Source organism: Macaca thibetana, chromosome 8 (genome assembly GCF_024542745.1).
Source record: "Macaca thibetana thibetana isolate TM-01 chromosome 8, ASM2454274v1, whole genome shotgun sequence".
In the NCBI taxonomy this organism is placed as follows: Eukaryota; Metazoa; Chordata; class Mammalia; order Primates; family Cercopithecidae; genus Macaca; species Macaca thibetana.
This window is the reverse complement of record NC_065585.1, coordinates 115715882-115739721: the sequence shown is the minus strand read 5'-3', so window position 1 is coordinate 115739721 and position 23840 is coordinate 115715882. Positions and strand designations below refer to the sequence as shown.

Sequence of the window (23840 nt, the reverse complement as noted above, 5' to 3'; positions counted from 1 at the left end):
GTGGCTAATGCCTGTAATCCCTGCACTTTGGGAGGCCAAGGAGGGCGGATTACCTGAGGTTGGAAGTTCAAGACCATCCTGGCTGACATGGAGAAACCCTGTCTCTACTAAAAAAAAAAAAAAAAAAATTAGCTGAGTGTGGTGACACATGCCTGTAATCCCAGCTACTTGGGAGGCTAAGGCAGGAAAATCACGTTAACCTAGGAGGCGGAGGTTGTAGTGAGCCAAGATCGCACCACTGCACTCCAGCCTGGGTGACAGAGTGAGACTCTGTCTCAAAAAAAAAAAAAAAAAAAAAAAATATATATATATATATATGTGTGTGTGTGTGTGTGTGTGTGTGTGTGTGTATATGGTTACTGCTTAAAATTGGTGATTTTTTTTGTTTGTTCTAATTATCTGTTGCTTTTAATTAGCAATATGATGTGTTGTTTTTTGGTTGAGTTGGAGTCTCACTCTGTTAACCAGGCTGTAGTGCAGTGGCGCAGTCTGGGCTCACTGCAACTTCCGCCTCCCGGGTTCAAGTGATTCTCCTGCCTCAGCTTCCCAAGTAGCTGGGACTACAGGCATGTGCCACCACGCCCGGCTAATTTTTGTATTTTTAGTAGAGACTGGGTTTCACTGTGTTAGCCAGGATAGTCTCAGTCTCCTGACCTCGTGATCCTCCTGCCTCAGCCCCCAAAGTGCTGGGATTACAGGCGTGATCCACTGCACCTGGCCTAGCAGTATGATCTTATATTAGTTGCTCTTTACCGTGGATATACTAGAGTTAGGTGGATGGTTCCCTTTGCCCCTCAGCAGAATTTTTTCTGGATCTTAGTTTTCTCATCTGTGAAATGATATCATTAGACTTCTTTCTCTAAAATATAAGGCATTTTTTCACTTACTAAAAATAAAGTTGATTTAAGTCAAGAATATTTACTTAAGTTGTGCTCATGTTAATTAGAATGTTAAGTTGCTTCCATTACTAAATCATCTTTTCTTCTCTTTTAGGAATTGCTTCATGTTTGGCTGTTTTCTCAGCACTGATGAAATAGCATTTTCTGACCCAACACCAGATGGCAAGTTATTTGCAACCAAGTACTGCAACACTCCTAATTTCCTTGTATATAATTTTAATAGTTAAAGTTGATTTCAGTTATAAAGGAGTTACTGTCTGGATAAGTTGAGAGAGCTCCTTATTATAAAATAGAGACTATTTAATAAATATCAAAATAAAAAAGACCAACACTCTCATACACACACACGTACGTCACAGTTTTTGTTCCTTATGAGTTGAAAAGTCAGGAATAAATTTGTTGAAAATTATCTGGGGATTCAAAGAAAGGAAAAACCTTTGAGTGATTCACTGATTAGCACTCTGAATTTTTAATTATGAAACTTTGTAGCTATAACTGGAAAATTACCTGACTCTTATGTAAGAGTATTGACAAAGTGGTTTTTCTCTAGAAATGTGACCTGGTGTTTTGTAAAGTACATTCTTGGACCAGGATTATCTAATGCCACATCAGAAGCAAAGAGGCAAATTTAAACTTGGGCAAGTAATTTCTATGCCCAATTTGTAAAGGGAATTCCTGAATTTTTTTTTTTTTTTTTTAAATTGAGGCATGGTTCTCACTATATTGTCCAGGCTTCTCTGGAACTTTTGGGCTCAAGCGATCCTCCCAAAGTGCTGGGATTACAGTCATAGCCACTGTGCCCAGCCTAATTCCTGACTTCTCTATAAAAGTCTTCACTTGATAGGCACTCATCTGTTGTAACTCAGTTTGAATATCTTTAGAAAATGTTTAGAATTTCTTACTTGTAACAAGATGGTAAGGAATAAGATTATCCCATATGCATTTCTGTAGAGCAGAATTCTATAGCTTAATGTTTAATCTTTTTGAAAATAAAATTAAATGTTTACCTGTCATCAGATTTAATTAAAATTATACTTGGTAATTGCACTATTATCACTTAGTTAATTTTTGTTGTATGGAAATGTTGGTAGTACTACTTTAGGAACCTGTTACTGACAATTGATGTCATTAACAAAATGCCTAGTTGGATTAGATGTTTCATTTTCTAGTTTTTTGCTTGTTTAAAATGCACCTTACTTGTTCTGAGATACCTGGCAAAAGTCTTTACAAAATGTATGGTAATAGAACCAAGGTTAGTAAATATACATAGGCTGGTGGATCAGAGACCATGGAACTGTGTAAATACACTTAAATGTTCACACATTTTTCTAGTGTAATTCTTGGATACTTTAAAAAGCAAAACATTGTTCAAATTATTTTGATTCTAAAAAATCATTCAACTGCTAACTGGCAGAAGGATTATAGGCAAGTCGTTTTCCAGATTGTAATTATATGTAGAAACTATTCATCTGCATTCACTTTATTTGCCAGTGAGTTAACATGTTTCCAAAATTTAAAAGCCTGGGTTCCCAAAAGAATGTGGAAGTATTAAAATGTATGTAATTATGCAAACATTTTAATGCTTTTTTCTGCACTTGTTTATTTCTTTTAATTTATTTAAAATTTTTAATTAACATTGTTTAATGCTTTTGTGATGAATCAATTAAAATTCTTTAATATTTTATACAACTAAATCTGATTTTAATTATATTTTATTATGAAAATTGTATATGTAACATAAAATTCAGATAATACATAGAGATGACCAAAAGGCTTCCCATAATCCTACTTTTAGTGCCTATTACTTTAGATAAACTAAATACATATGCAGTTATTTTGCATCTTGCTTCAATTCAGTATGTCTTAGATATGTTGTATTTCAAGAACTATTTCTATTTTAAATATTTAGCATGATTTGCTGTTGATACTCTTGGCTTGGTTGGGTGTTTTTTTGTTTTATTTTTAAGTGTAACACAAGAAGCAAGTGCACTGACAAGGTCTCAAAGCAATGATACCCCAGTGGCAATGAGCACACCTACCATCCAAATCTTGGTTGGTTTCTTTCTTTTTTTCCCACCCTGGGCTGAAGTGCAGTGGTACAAACATGCCTCACTGCAGCCTCGACCTCCCAGGTTCAAGTGATCTTCCCGCCTGAGCTCCCTAAGTAACTGGGACTACAGGTGCGTGTCACCATGCCTGTTTAATTTTTGTATTGTATTTTTAGTAGAGACAGAGTTTCACCAACGTGCCCAGCCAGTCCTTAAGCTCCTGAGGCCCTTGAGCTCCTGAGCTCAAGTGATCCTCCCACTTCAGCTTCCCAAAGTGCTGGATTATAGATGTGAGCCACTGCACCCAGCCAGATCTTGCTTACTAATACCTTCCTCCACCAAAGGACCTGGGGCTCTTGGGAGAAATGGCTCATTCTAGGGATAGGGCAATGAACGTACAAGATGAGCCTAGATCACCTCGTACAGCAATCCCCCCTTATCTGTAATCTCGCTTCCCACAGTTTGTTACCAAAAATATTACATGGAAATTTCTAGAAGTAAGGAATTCATAAGTTTTACTTACCCACTATTCAGAGTAGCCACAGTGGGTGATGAGTGCTCAATTAAGATGGAAAAGGCATCAAATTTGTCAGCAGAAGACACACACAGACATATATTCCAATTGGGGGCAATCAGGTTCAGTACTGTCCATGGTTTCAGGCATCCTCCTGGCGGTCTTTGTCATAAATTGTGCCCATATATGTGTATGTCTATTTCTGCCTGTTTATTCTTACTAATCTTATATAGTTTATATTTATGCCAATACCAGACTGTGTTAATTATAATATTAATGTTTGCTATAGTATTAGTACATGGTCCCACCTTTTTTTCTTCAGGAATAGTTTGTCTATTCTTGGTCTTTGCATTTCTGTATACATTTTGGAATCAATTTATTCCACAAAAAGCTACCAACAACAAAAAAGCCTGTTGGGATTTTACTGGAACTGTGTCAGATATATAGATCAATTTGGGAGGATTATTTGATAGTTTTTTTTTTTTTAGACGGAGTTTTGCTCTTTTTGCCCAGGCTGGAGTGCAATGGCGTGATCTCAGCTCACTGCAACGTCCACCTCCCGGGTTCAAGCGATTGTCCTGCCTCAGCCTCCAGTAGCTGGGATTATAGGTGCATGCCACCACGCCCAGCTAATTTTGTATTTTTAGTAGAGACGGGGTTTCACCATGTTGGCCAGGCTGGTCTTGAACTCCTGACCTCCAGTAATCCACCCACTTCGGCCTCCCAAAGTGCTGGGATTATAGGCATGAGCCAGTGTGCCCAGCTGATACTTTTTTTTTAAGCCATTGGGAAAAGTGTTTTAAGTTACATCTTGTTTGCTGATACATAAAATACAAGTTTTCTGTTTTGACTTTGTATTCAGCAATCTTTCTAAACTTATTTAATTCTAATTTATTTTTATCTACATAATGTCTATGAATGAGTTTTATTTCTTTTAGAAACTTACAGCTTTTATTTTTTGTTCTTACAATATTGCATTTCTAAGATCGCCAGTCTAGTACAGTGTTGAATAAAAGCAATGGTAGGGGACATATTTGTTTCATTGCTGATATAGGTAAAGTTTTCAACATTTTACTATTAAATATAAGGTTTACTATAGTTTCTTTGTAGATAAATTTCTAATATTAAGGAAGTTCCTCTGTCTACTCCTAGTTTTCTAAGAGGCTCTCAAACATCTTGAACAGATACTCAGATTTTATAAAAAGTCTTTCTTCTATCTTTGGAGATGATTTTGATTTTTCTTCATTGTTAATATGGCAGTTACATTGTTATTTGAATGTTAAAGTAATCTAGCTTTCCTGAACTAAATAAACCAAACCCAATTTGGTCTTGATGTCTTTCTTTTTTATGTTACTGGCTTCAGTTAACTACTTTTTTTTTTTTGGACTTTTCATGTGTTCATAAATAAGATCGGTATCTGTAGGATCTGTAGTAAAGTTTTTTCACTCATGACATGTCTTTTTTCTCCATAGATTAGTTTTGCCTAGGAGTTTATCAATTTTGTTAGTATTTTTAAAGATTGGCATTGTTGATCCTATCTATCATAGATTTGTTTTCTGTTTCCTATAAGTTTTAATTTTTTTCCCCTCATTGGAAGGGAGGTACTATGGTCTGAATGTGTTCCACCAAAAATCATGTTGAAACCCTAACCCCCAAGATGATGTAATACCATCGTAAGTAGTGCCTTATGAAGGTGAATGGGTCATGATGGTGGAAGGAACCCTTAGGGATTAATGGCCTTATAAAAGAGGGTGGGGGAGCTCCCTTGCCCCATCCACCATGTAAGGACACAGCCAGAAGGTGCCTTCTATGAGGATGCCCTCACCAGATACCATCTTGATCTTGGACTTCCTAGTCTCCAGAACTATGAGAAATTTCTGTGGTTTGAGGCACCTCGTTTATGGTATTTTTGTTATAGTAACCTAAGATGGGAGGCTTGTTTTGTTTTTCCTAAATTTTTAGCTGATATATGCAGCATTTTTTATATATAGTTTTTATGTGTAGCATTTGTTTCATTTAAAATCGTTTCTAATTTTTATTCTAATCAACAGATTGTAGAAGATTAAATAGGTACCAGGAGACATGAAAGAATGATCTTCAACATTTCTCAAGCAGCTGCTGATTATCTCCTTTTATGGAGGTATAACAAGCTCCTGGAGGCCTTCTACAGATTTTAAAGGGAAAGATTTTCTGGGAGGTGAGAAAGCCACTTGAGAGAAGGTTATTTTGATTTACTAATTAATTCAGTGTAAAGGTAGTATTGGGCACGGTGGCTCACGCCTGTAATCCCAGCAGTTTGAGGCCTAGACGGAGGGTTGCTCAGGAGTTCCAGACCAGCCTGAGAAACTTGGTGAAACCCTGTCTCTACAAAAAATACAAAAAAATAATTAGCCAGGTGTGGTGGCATACACCTGTGGTCCCAGCTACTCAGGGTGGGAGGCAGAGGTGCGAGGGTCACTTGAACCTGGGAGGTCAAGACTGCAGTGAGCCATGATTGTCCCACTGTACTCCAGCCTGACAGAGCAAGACCCTGTCTCAAAAAACAAAAACCCTTAGCCAGCCAAGTCACATGTTGCTCTTTTGAGAATGAGACAAATGTCCAAAAAGATAACATCTGAGATTTAAAGAGCAAGTTCTAGAAAAAGAATACAAAAATTTCTCCCAGTTGGTAGCAGATTATCTGCAATCTTGTGTTGAGGATTTCTAGGACCTCACCAGACTCAAGGGGCAGTGCATGCTGGGAGTATTTTATAATGTCTACCATAGATAAGGGCTGTGAATTTGCTGGCCTTGTCCTTGCTATTACTTTATTCCTATTAGATACCCCAACTGTAGGAACTAAAAACAAATTTCTCAAAAGCAATGGCTTATGTGTTAAAGAGCCAATTCAAGAAAGATCCAGTTCCTGCTTTGTCTTATAAGCAGGAACTGCTATTACTGCTAGGAAAAGAATGGCCTGGAGAAGCTGCTCTGTTGGCTTGGCAAAGAAGAGTGACACGTCAGAGTGAGGATAAGAGACCCTATTGAATATCAGGATGCAAAATTATACATATGTTTTTCTACAGATTAAGACAACTTCCAGTTTACTTGTCACATTAATATTTTGATGGAATATATGCAAATTAATGATCTGTGTCCTATTGCTTGGTACAATCTTATACCAAAAGGCCTTCAGTGATTTCTAGGCATTTTTAAAGTTCAGAGTGCAGTTGTTCCTAATGTTTCTAAGAACCCCCTGTGTCGGTAATTTTTAAAATTCTGTCTACACCCAAATCTAGGTATACCACCTACATTGGCAATTCAGTAATTTAGAAAATTCCCAGGGGACTGTGGCTTACAGAAACTACTGATCCAAAACACTTTACAGATTAGCAAAATAAGGCCAAGAGAAGGAAAGAAACCTACTCACATTATTCACTCAACAAGTTTAATGACAACACTCAAATCAAGTATAAAATAATGTTGAGACACCTTATGGTACCCAAAGTGTCCTTTATTCTGTATCATTCTATTTGAGTTTTATTGCTTTTATACAGCTGGGAAATGCTTAAGGTACAAATTAATAAATTTTAAACTCAGTATGGAAAATATATTTAATAAATTAAAGCAAAAAAGATCTGAGGAGATCCAAGAGCTCAAGATAAGCTGTAACCAGAGTCTGAAGTATCCAAGGAGCTATTCTTTTTGAGGCATGTTCTCCTCAGCTTCCAGTTATCATTTGATAAACACATCAGCAAAAGGGTCAGTGTTTTAAACAAATGTAGACTTTATTTTGTACTGTACAAAGTGCTAATTTCAGTAGATCCATTAAAATAGAGAATAAGCAAGATCATTAATAAAAGTAATGGTCGTTAAATTAATGTTAGACACAGTTTACAGCGTTTTACTGCTAGTGTTTTAAGTTACCATGAGCAGTATCAAAGTACTTATGTAGCTAGTTTCTAATACTTTATAGAAAACCCAGTACAATTCCAAGTGCTTATAGCCAACATAAGCATATTTCATATTGGAAATAGTTATCCACATGTTAACAAGAAACTATGGTCCTCAAATATGCCAATTTTAGAGAATCTAACAACTACTGATAGTAACTATATAAATGTTTTGGAATAAGTTATTTACGCAAGCCACACTTCAGCTGAGGTGATCACTAGACATCTGTTTCCAGAGCTCCAACAATGTGTGCAGCAGAAGGACGATCTTTAGGGTCTTCATTAGTGCATACAGAAAAGAGTTCAATTACTTTCTGGTATGATTCATTGAGTTCTTCCATATTAATAGGTGGCCTAGTTCCCAGGGCTGCATAGTATGCTTCATCATCAAAATCACTTTCATCAAAAGTTTTATCTTGAAGGAGTTAGAGATTGAAACAATAAACAAAATCACTTTATGTCATGGAAAAGTTTAATAGTTCACCCTTCTCCTGAAACAAGAATTTATGGTCCAGTATGCTTTCCATTCTGCCATAGACAGAATGGAAATGTCTTCAATTGTCTTGCTATCAAGTAGATTGGCTTTAGTCTTGGATTTATAGGTTATCGACCCCTACTACCACCCTTCCTATGATAGCTTTCCAGTCATTTTCTCAGGTAAGGAGAGTTTTTAAGGCAATTTTTTGCTTCTCTGGATAGCCTCAATTTTTCCCCCTATTCTCAATCTATGTCTCATTTTTGTGAGATTAAACCTTGGTGGTACCAAATCAGTCATCAGTACTAATACATATCTTAGAAATTACACAACTAAAGATCTTATAACTTGCTATTTTAAGTTTTAACAGAAAGATAAAAATTATATAAACCAATCTTTAGTGTGAATGAAGAGACTGGGATTTATGTTAGAAATTGTATTCATACCTTCATCATCATCATCATCATTTGAAAGATTAACGTGTGGAATCGATAAAGTCATCATTTCCCACAGAGTAAGGCCAAAGGCAAATATGTCTGCCTTGTCAGTGATAACACCATTCTCCTCCAAAGCTTCTTTGGGTTTCCATGGCTCTGTGCCAATGTAACAAGCCTCAGGGTCAGTCACTGAAACAAGCAAGATGGTTATGAAGGCAGGCACTACAAATCACAAAAAGGCGAGCAACTCAAAGGAAAATGGGCAAATGATTTGAACCAGTAGTTCACAGGTTAATCAGTATAACCAGTAAATGTGAAAATACACTCAACCTCAATAAGGATTACTTTCTACCTTTCAGGTTGGTAAATATTCAAGAAGCTGGTCAGTTGGCAGGTATGTAGAGAAACAGCAATTCTCTTAGAAATTAGTAGGAATATAGAATGTGGATGTTGAGATTACAGACTCTGGAGCCAGACTGCCTTGCTTGGGTTGGTTCAAAGACATGTGCAAACTGCGTGACCTTGAGCAGATCACTTCTAGACCTGAATTTCTTCAGTTTGTGAACAATATTAGGCTGAGAGAAGTACCATTTCTATGCTTCCATGATTGCTATGTCAAGGAAAAGGGAAGGGGAGAAATCACACACTGGCTCTTTTTTAAAGCCCAAGAAAAATAGGTCCACTCACATTTCCATTTAAATTTTAGTCAACTTGTCAATTTCAATGAAAAAGCCAGCTAGAATTCTCATTAGGATTGGACTGACTCTAGATCAATTTGGTAAGCATTAATATCTTAATAGTATTGAGTCTTCCAAACCACAGTCATATATTTCTCCACTTAGTTATATCTTACTGAATTTTCTCAGTGATACTTTATAATATTCATTACAGAAGACTTAGACTTTTTTGGTTAGATTTATTCTGAAATATTTTGGGTTTTGGTACTTGTAAATAGATTTTAAACAATTCCATTTTCAATTATTATTGCTAATACACAGAAATGTAATCACTAACTTCACTATAGCTGTTTTATAGATTCCTTGAGATTTTCTACCTAAACAACATATCAACTGGAAACAAGGACAGTTTTGTTTCCTTTCCAATTTTGCCTTCTCCATTTTCTTGCCTTATTTTAGTGGCTAGGGCTATAGGACTGTTAAATAACACTGGCAAGAGCAGGCATCCTGGCCTTGTTCCCTACTTCAGTATGACACCTGCAGGTTTTTCTTGTAGACAGCCTTTCTCAAGCTAAGATCCCTTCTATTTCTAGTTAGCTGAGAGGTTAATCTTTTTTTAAATCAAAAATGGATGTTGAGTTTTGCAAACACTTTTTCTGCATCTATTGAGACGATATGTAGTTTTCATATTTGATTAAAGACTTAAATGTTAGACCTAAAACCATAAAAACCCTAGAAGAAAACCTAGGCAATACCATTGAGGACATAGGCATGGGAAAGGACTTAATGACTAAAACACCAAAAGCAATGGCAACAAAAGCCAAAATAGGCAAATGGGATCTAATTAAAGAGCTTCTGTACAGCAAAAGAAACTACCATCAAAGTGAACAGGCAGCCTACAGAATGGGAGAATGTTTTTGCAATCTATGCATCTGACAAAGGGCTAATATCCAGAATCTACAAAGAAACAAATTTACAAGAAAAAAAACCATCAAAAAGGCAAAGGATATGAACAGACACTTCTCAAAAGAAGACATGTATGCAGCCAACAGACACATGAAAAAATGCTCATCACTGGCCATAAGAGAAATGCAAATCAAAACGACAATGAGACACCATCTCACACCAGTTAGAACGGCAATCATTAAAAAGTCAAGAAACAACAGATGCTGGAGAGGATGTGGAGAAATAGGAACGTTTTTACACTGTTGGTGGGAGTGTAAACTAGTTCAACCATTGTGTAAGACAGTGTGGCGATACCTCAAGGATCTAGAACTAGAAATACCATTTGACCCAGCAATCCCATTACTGGGTATATACCCAAAGGATTATAAATCATGCTGTTTATTGTGGCACTATTCACAATAGCAAAGACTTGGAACTAACCCAAATGTCCATCAATGATAGACTGGATTAAGAAAATGTGGCACATATACACCATGGAATACTATACAGCCATAAAAAAGGATGAGTTCATGTCCTTTGCAGGGACATGGATGCAGCTGGAAACCATCATTCTCAGCAAACTATCAGAAGGACAGAAAACCAAACACTGCAAGTTCTCATTCATAGGTGGGAACTGAACAATGAGAACACTTGGACACAGGGCAGGCAACATCACACCCTAGGGCCTGTCATGGGGTGGGGGGCAGGGGGAGGGATAGCATTAGGAGAAATACCTAATGTAAATGACAAGTTAATGGGTGTAGCAAACCAACATGGTACACGTATACTTATGTAACCTGCACATTGTGCACATGTACCCTAGAACTTAAAGTATAATAAAATCTGTTAATATGGTGAATTATATTGACTCCCCCCTCCCAGCTTTGAGGTATAATTAACAAAAATTATATGTTTAAGGTGTACAACTTGATATTTGATATACGTAAACACTGTGACCTGACGGCCACGATCAAGCTAATTAACATATCTATCACCTCATATAGTTACCATTTTCCTTTTTGTGTGTAAGAATATTCAAGATCTACTCTCAGCAAATCTCAAGTATACAGTATTATTAACAAAGGGCACGAGCTTCCATTAGGCAGGATGGGTAAGTTCTGATGACCTAACATACAGCACAGTGAGGACATTCATTCTTGAATGTTACAACTTTTCCTTCCTGGAATAAGTCCTAGTTGGTCAAGATGTAGTGTCTTTATGTAGTATTAGACTGAATTTACTAATATTTTGTTAAGGATTTTGGTATCTATGTTTGTGAAGGATATTGGACTATGAATTTTTTTTTAATGTCAGTTTATGTTTCTGGGTACATAGCAGATGTATATGTTTATGTGTTGAGATATTTTGATACCAGCATGCAGTTCATAATAATCACATCAGGATCAATGGGATGTCCCACAATGTGTCAGGTTTTGATATCAGAGTTATGCTCTGATATCAAAGTAGTTATATGTTCTAAACAGCATTTATTAACCATTTGTTTAACTTCTGTTCATATAAAGAGACACATTTAAGTATTGTTTACTAAATAATATGTTGCAAGCAGAGGCTTTCTCTTGAGGCTGGCTGGCTCTTGTTTCTCACCAAGAACATATCTTAAATTCCCTGCGAAGCCAGTGATCAGTAGTATATATAATAGAGAAGAAAGGGCAAAGAGCCAAAGACCAGCCTTCATTAGCATGCCTCTTTTCTGCTTCATTCCAGTTTCTTCTACCAGTTTCCTAAATCTTGTCACTTTATTGATGCTAAATAAACCGCTTTACACAACCTTACTAAATTTTACTTTCTATTCCCAGATGCTTTCCTGCTTAAAGATCCCAATCCAGTTACAAATCTTTCCCAAAGATAACTCTAGTTAAAATATATACTACTACTACTACAACTACTAATACAGTAATTTATACTGTACATGTGGCAAGGGAGAAGACTGCAGGCTGACTGGGAGAGAGAAAAAAGGGGACTTTTTACCATATACTTTTTAAAAATAGTTTTTGATTTTTGATCCATGTGGACTTACATATTTAAAAATGTAAACACTGTATTAAAAACAAAATTTTAAAACTTGAGTACAACTTACCAGTCATATTTTCATCCAGTGGTAGAGAGACTCCTACATCACAGATTTTAATTGTTTCAAAATCTCCTTTAATTACAACATTTGAAGACTTTATGTCTCCATGAAGCAATTTCTTTTCTTGGTGCAGATACTAAAATAGTAAAATATTTAACACATATGAGCAGAAACACAAACTAATAAAAAAATGTGATAACCTCCAAATATAACTACTTGAGCTCCCTTCCTAAACTCTAGGCTTACATTTGTCCAGCATTTCAACCTTTTTTTTTTTTTTTTTTTTTTTTTTGAGATGGAGTCTCACTCTGTTGCCCAGGCTGGAGTGCAGTGGCACGATCTTGGCTCACTGCAACCTCTGCCTCCCAGGTTCAAGCGATTTTCCTGCCTCAGCCTCCCAAGTAGCTGGGACTACAGGTGGGTGCCACCAAGCCCGGCTAATTTTTGTATTTTATTAAAGACAAGGTTTCACCATGTTGACCAGGCTGGTCTGTCTCGAACTCCTGGCTAAAAGTAATCCACCCGCCTCAGTCTCCCAAAGGGCTGGGATTACAGGTGTGACCCACTGTGCCTGGCCCAGCATTTCAGATTATTTGAAACAAGAGAAGGGAACATACCGTGTTATCTCAGTCTGCCGTACTGACCAGAAGTCTAAAAGTTTCTTTAGAAATAGATACTCCCACTAACCTTTTATACTTATAAAATAAATAATTATAAGTTAACTTTTTTCCCAAGACGACAGAGTCTTGCTCTTGTTGCCCAGGCTGGACTGCAGTGACGTGATCTCGGCTCACTGCAACATCTGCCTCCCAAGTTCAAGTGATTCTCCTACCTCAGCCTCCAGAGTAGCTAGGATTACAGGCGCCCGCCACCATGCCCGGCTCGTTTTTGTATTTTTAGTACAGATGGGGTTTCACTGTGTTGGCCAGGCTGGTCTCGAATTCCTGCCCTCGTGATCTGCCCGACTTGGCCTCCCAAAGTGCTGGGATTACAGGCGTGAGCCACCACGCCCAGCCAAGTTAACTATAAGTATGTATATATACTTATAAGTTTACTTATTAATTAGTTAACTTGGTAAGTTGTATCAGAAGATACAACTGCAGATTTCAAAAGATATCACAATTTTGAGGCTAGTCTAGTAATTTTTAGAAATAATTTTGGAATCTTCAGTGAAGCATACATAAATTGTTGAAACCATGTGGGACAATGAATGACTAGGGCCACATGTACATATAAGGATGTTTTGGTTGATGATGGACAACATATACAACAGTGGTCCCACAAGATTACAATATCTTATTTTGATTTTACCTTTTCTATGTTTTGATATGTTTAGTCACACAGTACTTACCACTGTGTTACAGTTGCCTACAGTATTCAGTAGAGCATCATTCTATACAGGTTTGCTGCCTAGGAGAACTGGGCTATATATACCACATAGCTCAGGTGTGTAACTGGCTCTACCATCTAGGTATATGCAAGTATATTCTATGATGTCCACACACACAGTGATGAAACTGCCAAATGACACATTTCTCAGAACATATTAAGCTACACATGAATGTAATTCGGAAGCAGAAATGTAAGCCTCCATTTTGTACTGACCCCTTTTTGGAACTGACAAGTAACAATATCCATCCACATTCAAAGATGTCCTGCAAAGTGATTATTTGTTCATTTAAAATATGAACAAAAACAAGTCATTTAAAATATAATGGCATAGTTACCTTTAACCCTCTTGCCATATTCAAAGCAACTTTTAAAATTATGGCTGCTGGAAAAGGATCTCGGCTGGCTTTATATCGTTCTTCTATTAAGTCATTTAGAGACTTTTCACCTCCATATTCCATAGCAAGACACAGACTGCCATCACTGGCTTCAGTAAAAGCACGATAACCTTAAAGAAAACATGACATTTCTTCACTAATATAGAGAACAATAATATTTAAGTTCTTTATAGTAATGTGATTGAAAACATGGATCTGGACTAACACAAATATACAATTAAACAGCTACTATATACAAGACTAATTCCGTAGATCTCATTTAAAACGCCTTCAGTGTTTGCCAGTAGTACCACAAATTAAAATACTTTTACTTTCCTTTGCTTCCCTAAATATAATGGTTTCGCCAGCCCTACTTGTATTAAAAATGAAAAAATCCAAGAAATTACCTAAATGGATTTAAATTATCTAAATGACGATCATTTTATATTCCTAAAATCTTCATAGAACTAGCAACACAATTTTATCTATTCCCATGAAGTTTAAATATATACTTAGGCATCAAAAAATATTATATGCAAATTTTTATTTTAGACCAATCACATTAATTTGATTCCCATTAAACATCCAGCCCCTTCCTCTTCATTTCTATTAGTGAGACCAGTTAAGAGAGCATATAACCTTTTTCTGAATAAACAAAATAATATACCAGACACTACTACCAAATTTAAACTTACCAACAATGTTTGGATGATGAAGGCTTTTCAAAATCTTAGCTTCATCCATTAGTCTCTTTTGATACACACTTCGATAATGATCATTACATATAGGATTAATCTTTTTTACAGCCCAAGGAGAATGAGACAAACCTCTTGGAGATCTAAGAAAAAAATTCATTTAAAAAGGATAGAAAACAATACAACCACAATACTTTTTAAAATGACTTCCAAATTTTTGGGAAAAAACTTGAAAGAAATTTGTTTTAAAAAACAGTATTTAAGATGTTTTGGACTATGAACACCTCTGCTACATTTCCATTTCAATTGGGAGATAAGATCTAATAGACAAGTCTTACTATCTATACAGTGGAAGGGAGAGGATAAAAAGAACTTGAAGGGTAAAGATGGAATGTTACAAACTTTAAACCTGAAAATTGTTACTTTCCAATTTTTCCATTTGAGCATGTCGGACTACTACTTATTAAATATTATATGTATCAGAGATGAGTTGTAGGAGGCTAAAGAAAAAAAATTAGAGAATTTAAAGAAGAGATAATCAAGAACATTTTGCCCATATATCATCATCCAAAGAACAGCATGCTGTTCTTGCTTCACTACACACTGACCAATTCACCTTATACCTTTTACCACATATTCAAAGATATGTGCTTAAGGAGATAATGATGAACATACAAATGAGAAAAATTTAAACTTTCTATTTTCTAGGAAGATTCAGCCATTTTAGAAATATCTAAGGTATAAATGTTTTAAGGCCTCAATAAACAGGTAAAATAAAGTCAGGGAAAGATTTACCTGAGGTGGTAGATATTTATGAGTACAGCAAATCACAAAATACTTAAGTATATGCAGCATAACAGCACAAAACCTAGTGAAAGAGCCTCAGAAGTTTAAGACAGAAAGTTTAATGGTAAGAACACAAAACAAGAGATTGAACCAAAGATCTATTTAGCTTTGCACTCTCTCACAGGCATAGCTCTATGACTGCAGAACATTTTTTGTTTAATCAAAAAACCTATACTAAAAGGATCACAAGATTTCTTAATTCATGCACATCTATTATCCGTAAGTTGATCTAAACTATTCTTAAATCTCCAGTTTTAGATAACAGCAGCATTTGAGGATAATGATGAGCATCTACATACCATTTTATTATGAAAAATATATTTTTCAAGTTTTAAGGGTTGAAAGTTTAGCTCTTGAAAGTTTAGAATTTAGTAAACAAGTCAATCTTCACCTTTTCCATAACATATTCTAATCTATAGAATAAGAATAGATTTATGAAATCTGAATACTCGACCATGCAAAAAGCTGGTTCATTAAAAAGACTAATAGAAAAAAAGGCAAATTTCTGATGAGATTACACAAGAAAAAATAAAGACAATATCACAAATAAAAATGGAAACAAAACTACAGATACAAGAAAGAAAATATATAAGTAAATAATAAAAGCTTTATGCAATCATTTAAGACAAAATGGACAAAGACTTAGAGAAATCTAAGAAAACTGATGAATAAATTTAATCACCAGTTTAAAATGTTCCTACTAGAAATACAAAGTATAGATGATTTTACAGGTGAGTTTACTAAGCTTTCAAAGAATTTACCATTCAGTCTTATACAAACTGTTTCCACAGGGAACAGAAAAGGGACTATGAGTCTCATATAACTTCAATTTCAAAAAATAAAAAGGGACAGTAGAAAAAGGGAAACCACAAGCCAACCTCACTTAGATATAAAAATTGAAACAAACTTTAATATTAGCAAACTGAATCCATCAGTTTATTTAAAAATACTACTACATCAAAACTATGTTGGATTTAACCAAGGAATGCAAACTTGATTTAACAAAAAAATATAGACTTCTGGGTTAAAATTGTAGCTTAAACATACACATTGTTTTTATCCTTTCCAAACCCACTAAAATAATAGCAAATGGATATTTTAAGACATACTAGCCAGCAAGAATGGAAATAACAGCAGAGGAGACAACAGCAACAAAATTTCAGAAGCTGGAAAGCAGATGAAAGTAACTGGCTTAGCCCCAATTAACTGCTTGCAAGTTATTTAAAAAGCAAGTAGGGCTGGAAGGGGTAGCACACAACTGTAATCACAACACTTTGGGAGGCCAAGTCAGGAGGATGACTTGAGGCCACGAGTTTGAGACCAGCATAGGCAATACAGTGAGACCCCTTCTCTACAAAAAACTTTTAAAAGCCACATGTGGCGGCCCACACCTGTAGTCCAGCTACTTGGGAGGCTGAGGAAGGAGGATTGCTCAAACCAAGGAGTTTGAGGCTGCAGTGAGCTATAATGGCACCACTGTACTCCAGCCTGGGCAACAAAATGAGACCCTGTCTCTAAATAATAATGGTAAAAAACCAGTGGACTCCTAGATACCCTCCTTAATTCTGCACTAGCTGCCCATCCCCCATCCCCAGCTTCTAAAGATGATAAACTAGCTTTGGAAGGTATAAAACAAGTCTTCAGCCTGAGGTTTACTGTCAGTTGAGAACCTGTAATACAGAAGCAGGGTAATAATTAATCACCATATGCATACTAAGTGCTCAGTGAATTTTTACATGTGCATATACCTGTGTTATCAACACCTAGATACTGAACATTTCTAGCACTCCAAAAGACTAAACATGCTTTTTTTCTAAAAAGGACAATTAATTTAAAACAAGATAAAAACTCAGAAGTGTTGAAAGATAAAGCTGGGGAAATCTCAGAAAACCAAGAAGATAGCAAATAAGAAAACCAAGAGGTAGATGAAGAAATCAGTAAGTTCAAAATTCAAATGATAGGATTCCAGATGGAGAACAGAGAAAAACAGGGTGAAAATCATCAACAAAGTAATTTTTAAAATAATGTCTCAAAAATTGAAGAACAGGAACTATTCAGATTCCAAGAGCCCCATATCCACTAATGTCATTGTGAAATTTCAAAATGCTAGCAACATACAGAAGATCATACCAGGATCCAGGACAGTGGGAGGGACAGATAACATAAAACGGATTACATATGAAGAATCAGCAGTCAAAAAGGCTTCATAATTGTCAACAACAACAATGTAAGCTAAAAAAAAACTGTCAGTGACTGATATTCTCAAAATTCTGGAGGGAAATTGTTTTCAAATGAAAATTGTAACCCAGAAAACCAAAAAGGGCCATTCGAGTATGAGTAAAATGAAAAAATTTTTGGAAATGCAAATTCTCAAAAAGTATATCTTCTGTGCACTAATTCATGGGGAGCTACAAGATGTCCTAAATGAAAACAGGATGTAAATCAAGAAACAGTAAGACACAAGATAGAGAAAAACACAGGATCTAATTCAGCAGAGAAGCGCAGGAAATTTGCAGGTTATGGATAAAAGACATCCCAGGTTGACAGGGCTGAATCATGAGGAGTGGTAGGGTCAGGCAGGCACTGCTGTTCTTCAAGATCAGCTATTTGAAGCTTTTTGACTAAACCACATACAGTGTAACTTTGTTAAAAACACTTTACATTTTAAACGTTTTTTTAAAAAGGGGAAAAAAATGAAACTAGCCATAAATCTATGAGAATTTCTTTCAAAATAGGAGTTAACACTAAAAAACAAATTAGAAAACAAATTAATACCACACATACAAAAAAAGTGTTTAAACTGCAAAAATGCTTCAGGAATACCCATTGTATATAATTACTAAATTAGTCTTAATTAGCCTCTTATTAAAGAAAGCATTTCTATCTGGAAACAATGTAAACCTGGATGAAGCTAAGATACGGAGGGTTGGACTAGTCAGACTGATTCCAAGAATGCATTAAGTAAGGAATATATATTAACTTAGTTTTTTGCCACTTAATAAACATGAAACTAGGTACAGTGTAATGATTAAAAGGAGTAATTTTGGGCTGGGCATGGTGGCTCACACCTGTAATCCCAGCATTTTGGGAGGCCAAGGTGGGCAGATCGCTTGAGGCCAGGTGTTCGAGACCAGCCTGTCCAACATGGCAAAACCCCATCTCTACTAAAAATACAAAAATTAGCTAGGTGTGATAGTGCACACCTGTAATCCCAGCCATTCAGGAGGCTGAGGCAGGAGAATTGCTTGAACCTGGGAGGTCGTGCCACTGCACTCCAGCCTGGGCAACAGAGACTCTGTTTCAAAAAAATATATGAATAATAAAAAAGTAATTAAAAAAAACACTTTATTGACAGCTATATTGGCACCACACTTGTTCAATTATTTCATTTTTCTTTTAACTCAATATTCGTACTTTAAAATCATGTATTTACCCTTCTTAATAACAATGCTATAAACCTTTTACTTCTTTTAGAAGAGAATATCTTAGGAGGGCAATGCTGCAGAAGAGACAGCAGTTACTGACATCACCCAACACTGGCTTCCTCTTTGAGGTTTTGTCATGAAGAATCTGGTTTACCACAAAGGTACCCTTTCCCCTGCCACTTCCTCTTCTTATGGAAGCCAATGAAAAATTAAAAAGTAAATGACTTCCCCTTTAATAACGCATCAGGAGGAAGCTAGGAGAAAAGCAGAGGCAGAGCTACTGGCAAAGTTATGAAAGGGTCTAGGGACTGGAATACAGCCGTCAGCCAGGATCAGGAACAGACACTGAATCTAAATACTGGAATTTTCATACTACTTTTTTGTCTCCAAGTACAGTAGAATTATAGTTACATGTAAAAAGGTTAATCTGAAATCTTATACTTACCTTTTCATAAGGTAAACATTTACCCCAGTACCAAAGCCAAGCTTCTGCATAAATGGAGAGGCAGGGATATTTATAGTTGGAGTTGAATTTAATACTAAATGTCAGAGAAATAAAAAATAAAATTAATAAAAAATAAAAAATAAAATAACAAAACCTCTTAACATTCTCAATATACTACTGCCAAGAGTATTAATTGGCACAGTCTTTTTGGAGAGCAATTTGACAACATATATCCTAATTTTAAATGGGTACCCTTTGACCAAGTCAACTTTTAGAGTTTCATCCTACAGTAACTCTGAAGCAGAGGTTGGGAAATGCCCTGTTTTTGTATGGTCTACAAGCTACGAACTGTTTTCACATTTTTAAAACATTGTTAAAAGATAAAGGGATTGGATGTGGTGGCTCATGCCTATAATCTCAACACTTTTGGAGTCCAGGGTAGGAGGATTACTTGAGTCCAGTAGTTGGAGACCAGCTGGGGCAACATAAAGAGACTCCATCTCTACAAAAAAAAATTTTTTTTAAATTAGCCAGGCATGATGGCATACACCTGTGGTCTCAGCTACTTGGGAGAAACGCTTGCGCGCAGGAGGTTAAGGGTACAGTGAGCTGTGTTCATGCCACTATATTCCAGCCTGGGTGACAGAGCAAGACACAGTCTCAAAAAAAAAAAAAGAAAGATGAAAAGATGGAGTTCTGCTTCTACTCATGAAAAATAATTAAATACCCCCGACAATTAACTGTTCCTAGAGTTACCATCTCGCCATGAACTAGAAAACTAGACAAAATATAATTGTTTTCAGACACGTGACAACAGGCAGAGCAGCGCTGTGATCCCCGAGAGAAGAGAAACAAATGAGGTGAGCCCTATCACTGCCCTAACTTACTGCTTGAAGGCAGTTTCCAGACTGCAGGACAGAGGTTACATAATCCAGCAGTCCTGTCACATTGAGAGAGAGATCAGAGGTCAAGAAGGACTAGGTGGCTAGAATTTGTGGAGCAGAGAACTAAAGAGAGCTCCAAAGAGAGCACTTCAAAGATCTGAACAGTCTCCCTTTGAGTGTTTGGCCAAGTACTTATCCGCACATAACAATGTGTAGATGCCCCAAAGCTGGGAAAGCACCAGAGGAAAGCAATTGGCTCAACAATTACCAGAGATCATACAGGTCTGGGAACACTTCATGTCACCATGAGCCAGAGGATGGTAACCGTGTAACACATAGTAAAGTCCTCTAAAGGGTCACAACTAGATAGTACAGCTAGATTTTAGCCCCAGATAAACATTCATAACAAAGCTTAAAAGCCAGTCTCAAAAGAAACGAGCTAATGTGCAGGTAACTTAACCTCAGACCATAACTAAATCAAACCCTCTTTAAAGAAATAACAAAATCCAGTATTAGACAATGCAGAATATCTACCACCCAATCAAAAAGTACCAGGCGTGAAAGCAGCAAGAAAATATGACCCATACAAGGAGAAAAAGAAATCAATAGAGGCCCAGCATGGTGGCTCACGCCTGTAATCCCAGCACTTTGGGAGGCCGAGGCAGGCAGATCACCAGGTGAGGAGTTTGAGACTAGCCTGGCCAACATGGTGAAACCCCGTCTCTACTAAAGATGCAAAAAATTAGCCAGGAATGGTGGCGGGCACATGTAGTCCCAGCTACTCAGGAGGCTGAGGCAGGAGAATGGCGTGAACCCAGGAGGCAGAGGTTGCAGTGAGCCGAGATCGTGCCATTGCACTCCAGCCTGGGCCACAGGGTAAGATTCCGTCTCAAAAAAAAAAAAATCAATAGAAACATACCGTAAGATAACAGGAGGCCAAGCATGGTGGCTCACACCTGTAATCCCAGCAATTTGGGAGGCCAAGGCAGGCGGATCACTTGAGGCCAGGAGTTCAAGACCAGCCTGGTCAACATGGTAAAACTCTGTCTCTACTAAAAATACAAAAAGTAGCTAGGTGTGGTAGCACATGCCTGTGATCCCAGCTACTCGGGAGGCTGAGGCAGGAGAATCACTTGAACCCAGGAAGTGGAGGTTGCAGTGATCTGAGATTGCACCATTGTACTCCAGCCTGGGCAACAGAGCAAGATTCTATCTCAAGAAAAAAAAAAAATTACAGGGATGGCAAAATTAGTAGATAAGAACCTTAAGACAAATATTAAAAATATGCTCAATGATATAAAGGAAAGTCTGAGCATAACAAGGAAGAAAAAGACAAAATAGAAGCTTAGGAATGAAAAATACAATGGATAAGAATTATATCATCTTAGAGCAGAAGAAAGAATAACTAAATCTTAAGACAGAACAACAAAAACTATCAAAAAATGAAGCAAAGAGAGAAAAAGATTTTAAAAAATCATCAATGAGCTATGGAACAACAGCAAAACAGCAGATTTACATCCAACAATAGACAATTACATTGAGTATAAATGGTCTAAACAGCTGTCCAATACATCATGCTGCTATGTGGAAATGTCTACATCTGTGCTGTCCAGTAAGGTAGTCAGTTGCTACTGAGCACTTAAAATGTGGCTAATACAACTGAGGAACTCAATTTGTAATTTTATTTAATTCTAATTAATGTGTATCCAAATTTAAATAGCCACATGTAGCTAATGGCAAAACAGTCAAATTAAAGGAAATTAAAGTTGTCAGAATGGATAAAAACAACTCAAGACATGCCATTTATAATAAACTCAATTTAAATATAAAGACACAAATAGGGCAAGAGTAAAGGGTTGAAAAACATCATTAAAACACAAAATAAATCTGGAGTGGCTCCATTACTACCACATAAAGTGGACTTCAGAACAAAGAGTACCACTGAGGATTAAGAAGGGTATTTCATAATAGTTAAGGTATAAATTCATCAAAAAGAAATAACCATCCTAGGCCAGACAAGGTAATCCCAACACTTTGGGATCTGACTTATGGTTTATGTATCTTGGTGAACGTTGCATGCACTTGAAAGGGAGGCCAAGGCGGGTGGATCAGTTGGGACCAGGAGTTTGAGACCAGCCTGCCCAACATGGCGAAAACCTGTCTCTACTGAAAATACAAAAATTAGCCAGCCATGGTGGTGCATGCCTGTAATCCCAGCTACTTCAGAGGCCAAGGCACCAGAATCGCTTGAGCCCAGGAGGCAGAGGTTGCAGTGAGCCGAGATCGCACTGTTGCACTCCAGTATGGGTGACAAAGGGTAACTCGGAAAAAAAAAAAAAAAGAAAGAAAAGAAATAACCATCCTAAATGTGTATGTACCTAATAACAAAGCACAAACCTTCAAAATACATGAAGCAACAACTGATAGAAATTGAGGGTGGGGGAAGCAGACAAATCCACATTGTAGTTGGAAACTTCAACTCTCTTCTCTCGTAATTAATATAAAAAGTACACAGAATATCAGTAGGGATATAGAAGACCTGAAGAAAATAACACAGACAGGTCAATCAGCTTGACCTATTGACATTTGTAGAACACCGTGCCCAACAAGAGTAGAAAAAAATGCCCTTTTCAAGTGCATGCAACATTCACCAAGATATATAAACCTCAAGTCATACTGATTAAGGAAAAAAATTAAGAAAATATAAAATACTAGTACCAGATATAAAAAAGGACACTAGAAGGTTAATAAGAGTATATCGACATGTGCGCATCCTCCGGTCGTCCCGGAGGTTTCCTGAGCCGGTGTTCCCACGTGCAGCCTGAACCTGCGGACATAATGCTATGAGGAGATGGGGGCCCTAGTGATTCGCGGTATCAGAAATTTCAACGTAGAGAACCGAGCGGAAAGGGAAATCAGCAAGATAAAGCCCTCTCTCGCTCCCAGGCACCCCTCTACCAGCAACCTCCTGCAAGAGCAGATTAGTCACTATCCAGAAATCAAGGGAGAGATTGCTCGTAAAGATGACAAGCTGCTGTCATTTCTAAAAGATGTGTATGTTGATTCCAAAGATCCTGTGTCTTCCTTGCAGGTAAAAGCTGCTGAAACATGTCAAGAGCCAAAGGAATTCAGATTGCCGAAAGGCCATCAGTTTGATATGATAAATATGAAGAGCATTCCCAAAGGCAAAATTTCCGTTGTAGAAGCATTGACACTTCTCAATAATCATAAACTTTATCCAGAAACCTGGACTGCTGAGAAAATAGTGCAAGAATACCAGTTAGAAAAGAAAGATGTGAATTCTCTTCTTAAGTATTTTGTTACTTTTGAAGTCAAAATCTTCACTCCTGAAGACAAGAAGGCAATACAATCAAAATGAAGAAAATCACAAAAATTTCCTATGTGTACTCCTCATCCCTCATCCTGTATATTTTCTCGTTTTTTGCATATTAAATTATGTTAATTACCAAATAAAAAAAAACAAAAAACAAACAAACAAAAAAAAATAAGAGTATATCAAGAATAAATTTACAGCAGTACATTTGACAGTTTAGAAGTGATGGACAAATTCCTTGAAAAACACTAACAAAATTCACAAAGAAAATAAGAGATCACTTGAATAGCCCTATATCTATTAACTGTGAAATCACAGTTAAAATCTTCCTACTAAGAAAACTCCAGGCCCAGATAGCTTTACTAGTGAATTCCACCAGTTTAAGGAGGAATAATAACAATTCCACATAAAGTTAAACAAAAAGAT

At 36.6% G+C, this 23840-nt stretch overlaps 4 protein-coding genes across 11 annotated transcripts in view; 2 read left to right on the top strand and 2 right to left on the bottom strand.

Moving 5' to 3' along the window:
* Positions 1-2593, top strand: part of ESCO2 (establishment of sister chromatid cohesion N-acetyltransferase 2) — a 30663-nt gene extending 28070 nt beyond the window's left edge. For 2 of the 3 annotated variants that reach the window (XM_050802486.1, XM_050802484.1), the window contains exon 11: positions 994-2593. In XM_050802486.1, the coding sequence (XP_050658443.1) occupies positions 994-1126 (133 nt within the window). In that variant the 3' untranslated portion in view covers positions 1127-2593. The remainder of the gene's footprint in view (positions 1-993) is intronic. The other variant, XM_050802487.1, reaches the window with a different exon arrangement.
* Positions 1-23840, bottom strand: part of CCDC25 (coiled-coil domain containing 25) — a 614024-nt gene that overhangs the window by 68990 nt on the left and 521194 nt on the right. The window lies entirely within an intron of this gene.
* Positions 1-23840, bottom strand: part of LOC126961761 (lymphokine-activated killer T-cell-originated protein kinase) — a 394985-nt gene that overhangs the window by 208128 nt on the left and 163017 nt on the right. For 2 of the 6 annotated variants that reach the window (XM_050802450.1, XM_050802449.1), the window contains exons 3-8: positions 19197-19290; positions 14481-14623; positions 13747-13916; positions 12026-12155; positions 8315-8494; positions 6937-7808 (exon numbers count right to left, since the gene is read on the bottom strand). The exons of 3 other annotated variants lie outside the window; for them this stretch is intronic. In XM_050802450.1, coding sequence (XP_050658407.1) covers positions 7612-7808; positions 8315-8494; positions 12026-12155; positions 13747-13916; positions 14481-14623; positions 19197-19290 — 914 coding nt within the window. In that variant the 3' untranslated portion in view covers positions 6937-7611. Of the gene's footprint in view, positions 1-5229; positions 5312-6936; positions 7809-8314; positions 8495-12025; positions 12156-13746; positions 13917-14480; positions 14624-19196; positions 19291-23840 lie in introns of those variants that run through there. One more of the 6 variants, XM_050802432.1, reaches the window with a different exon arrangement.
* Positions 22848-23551, top strand: LOC126961807 (NADH dehydrogenase [ubiquinone] 1 alpha subcomplex assembly factor 4). Its single transcript, XM_050802581.1, has one exon. It carries the CDS (start codon positions 22932-22934, stop codon positions 23457-23459), a length of 528 nt encoding a protein of 175 aa, XP_050658538.1. The 5' UTR covers positions 22848-22931; the 3' UTR covers positions 23460-23551.

Coding starts and splice junctions, on each gene's coding strand:
- LOC126961807 (XM_050802581.1), top strand. CDS start 22,932: ATGGGGGCCCTAGTGATTCGCGGTATCAGAAATTTCAACGTAGAGAAC.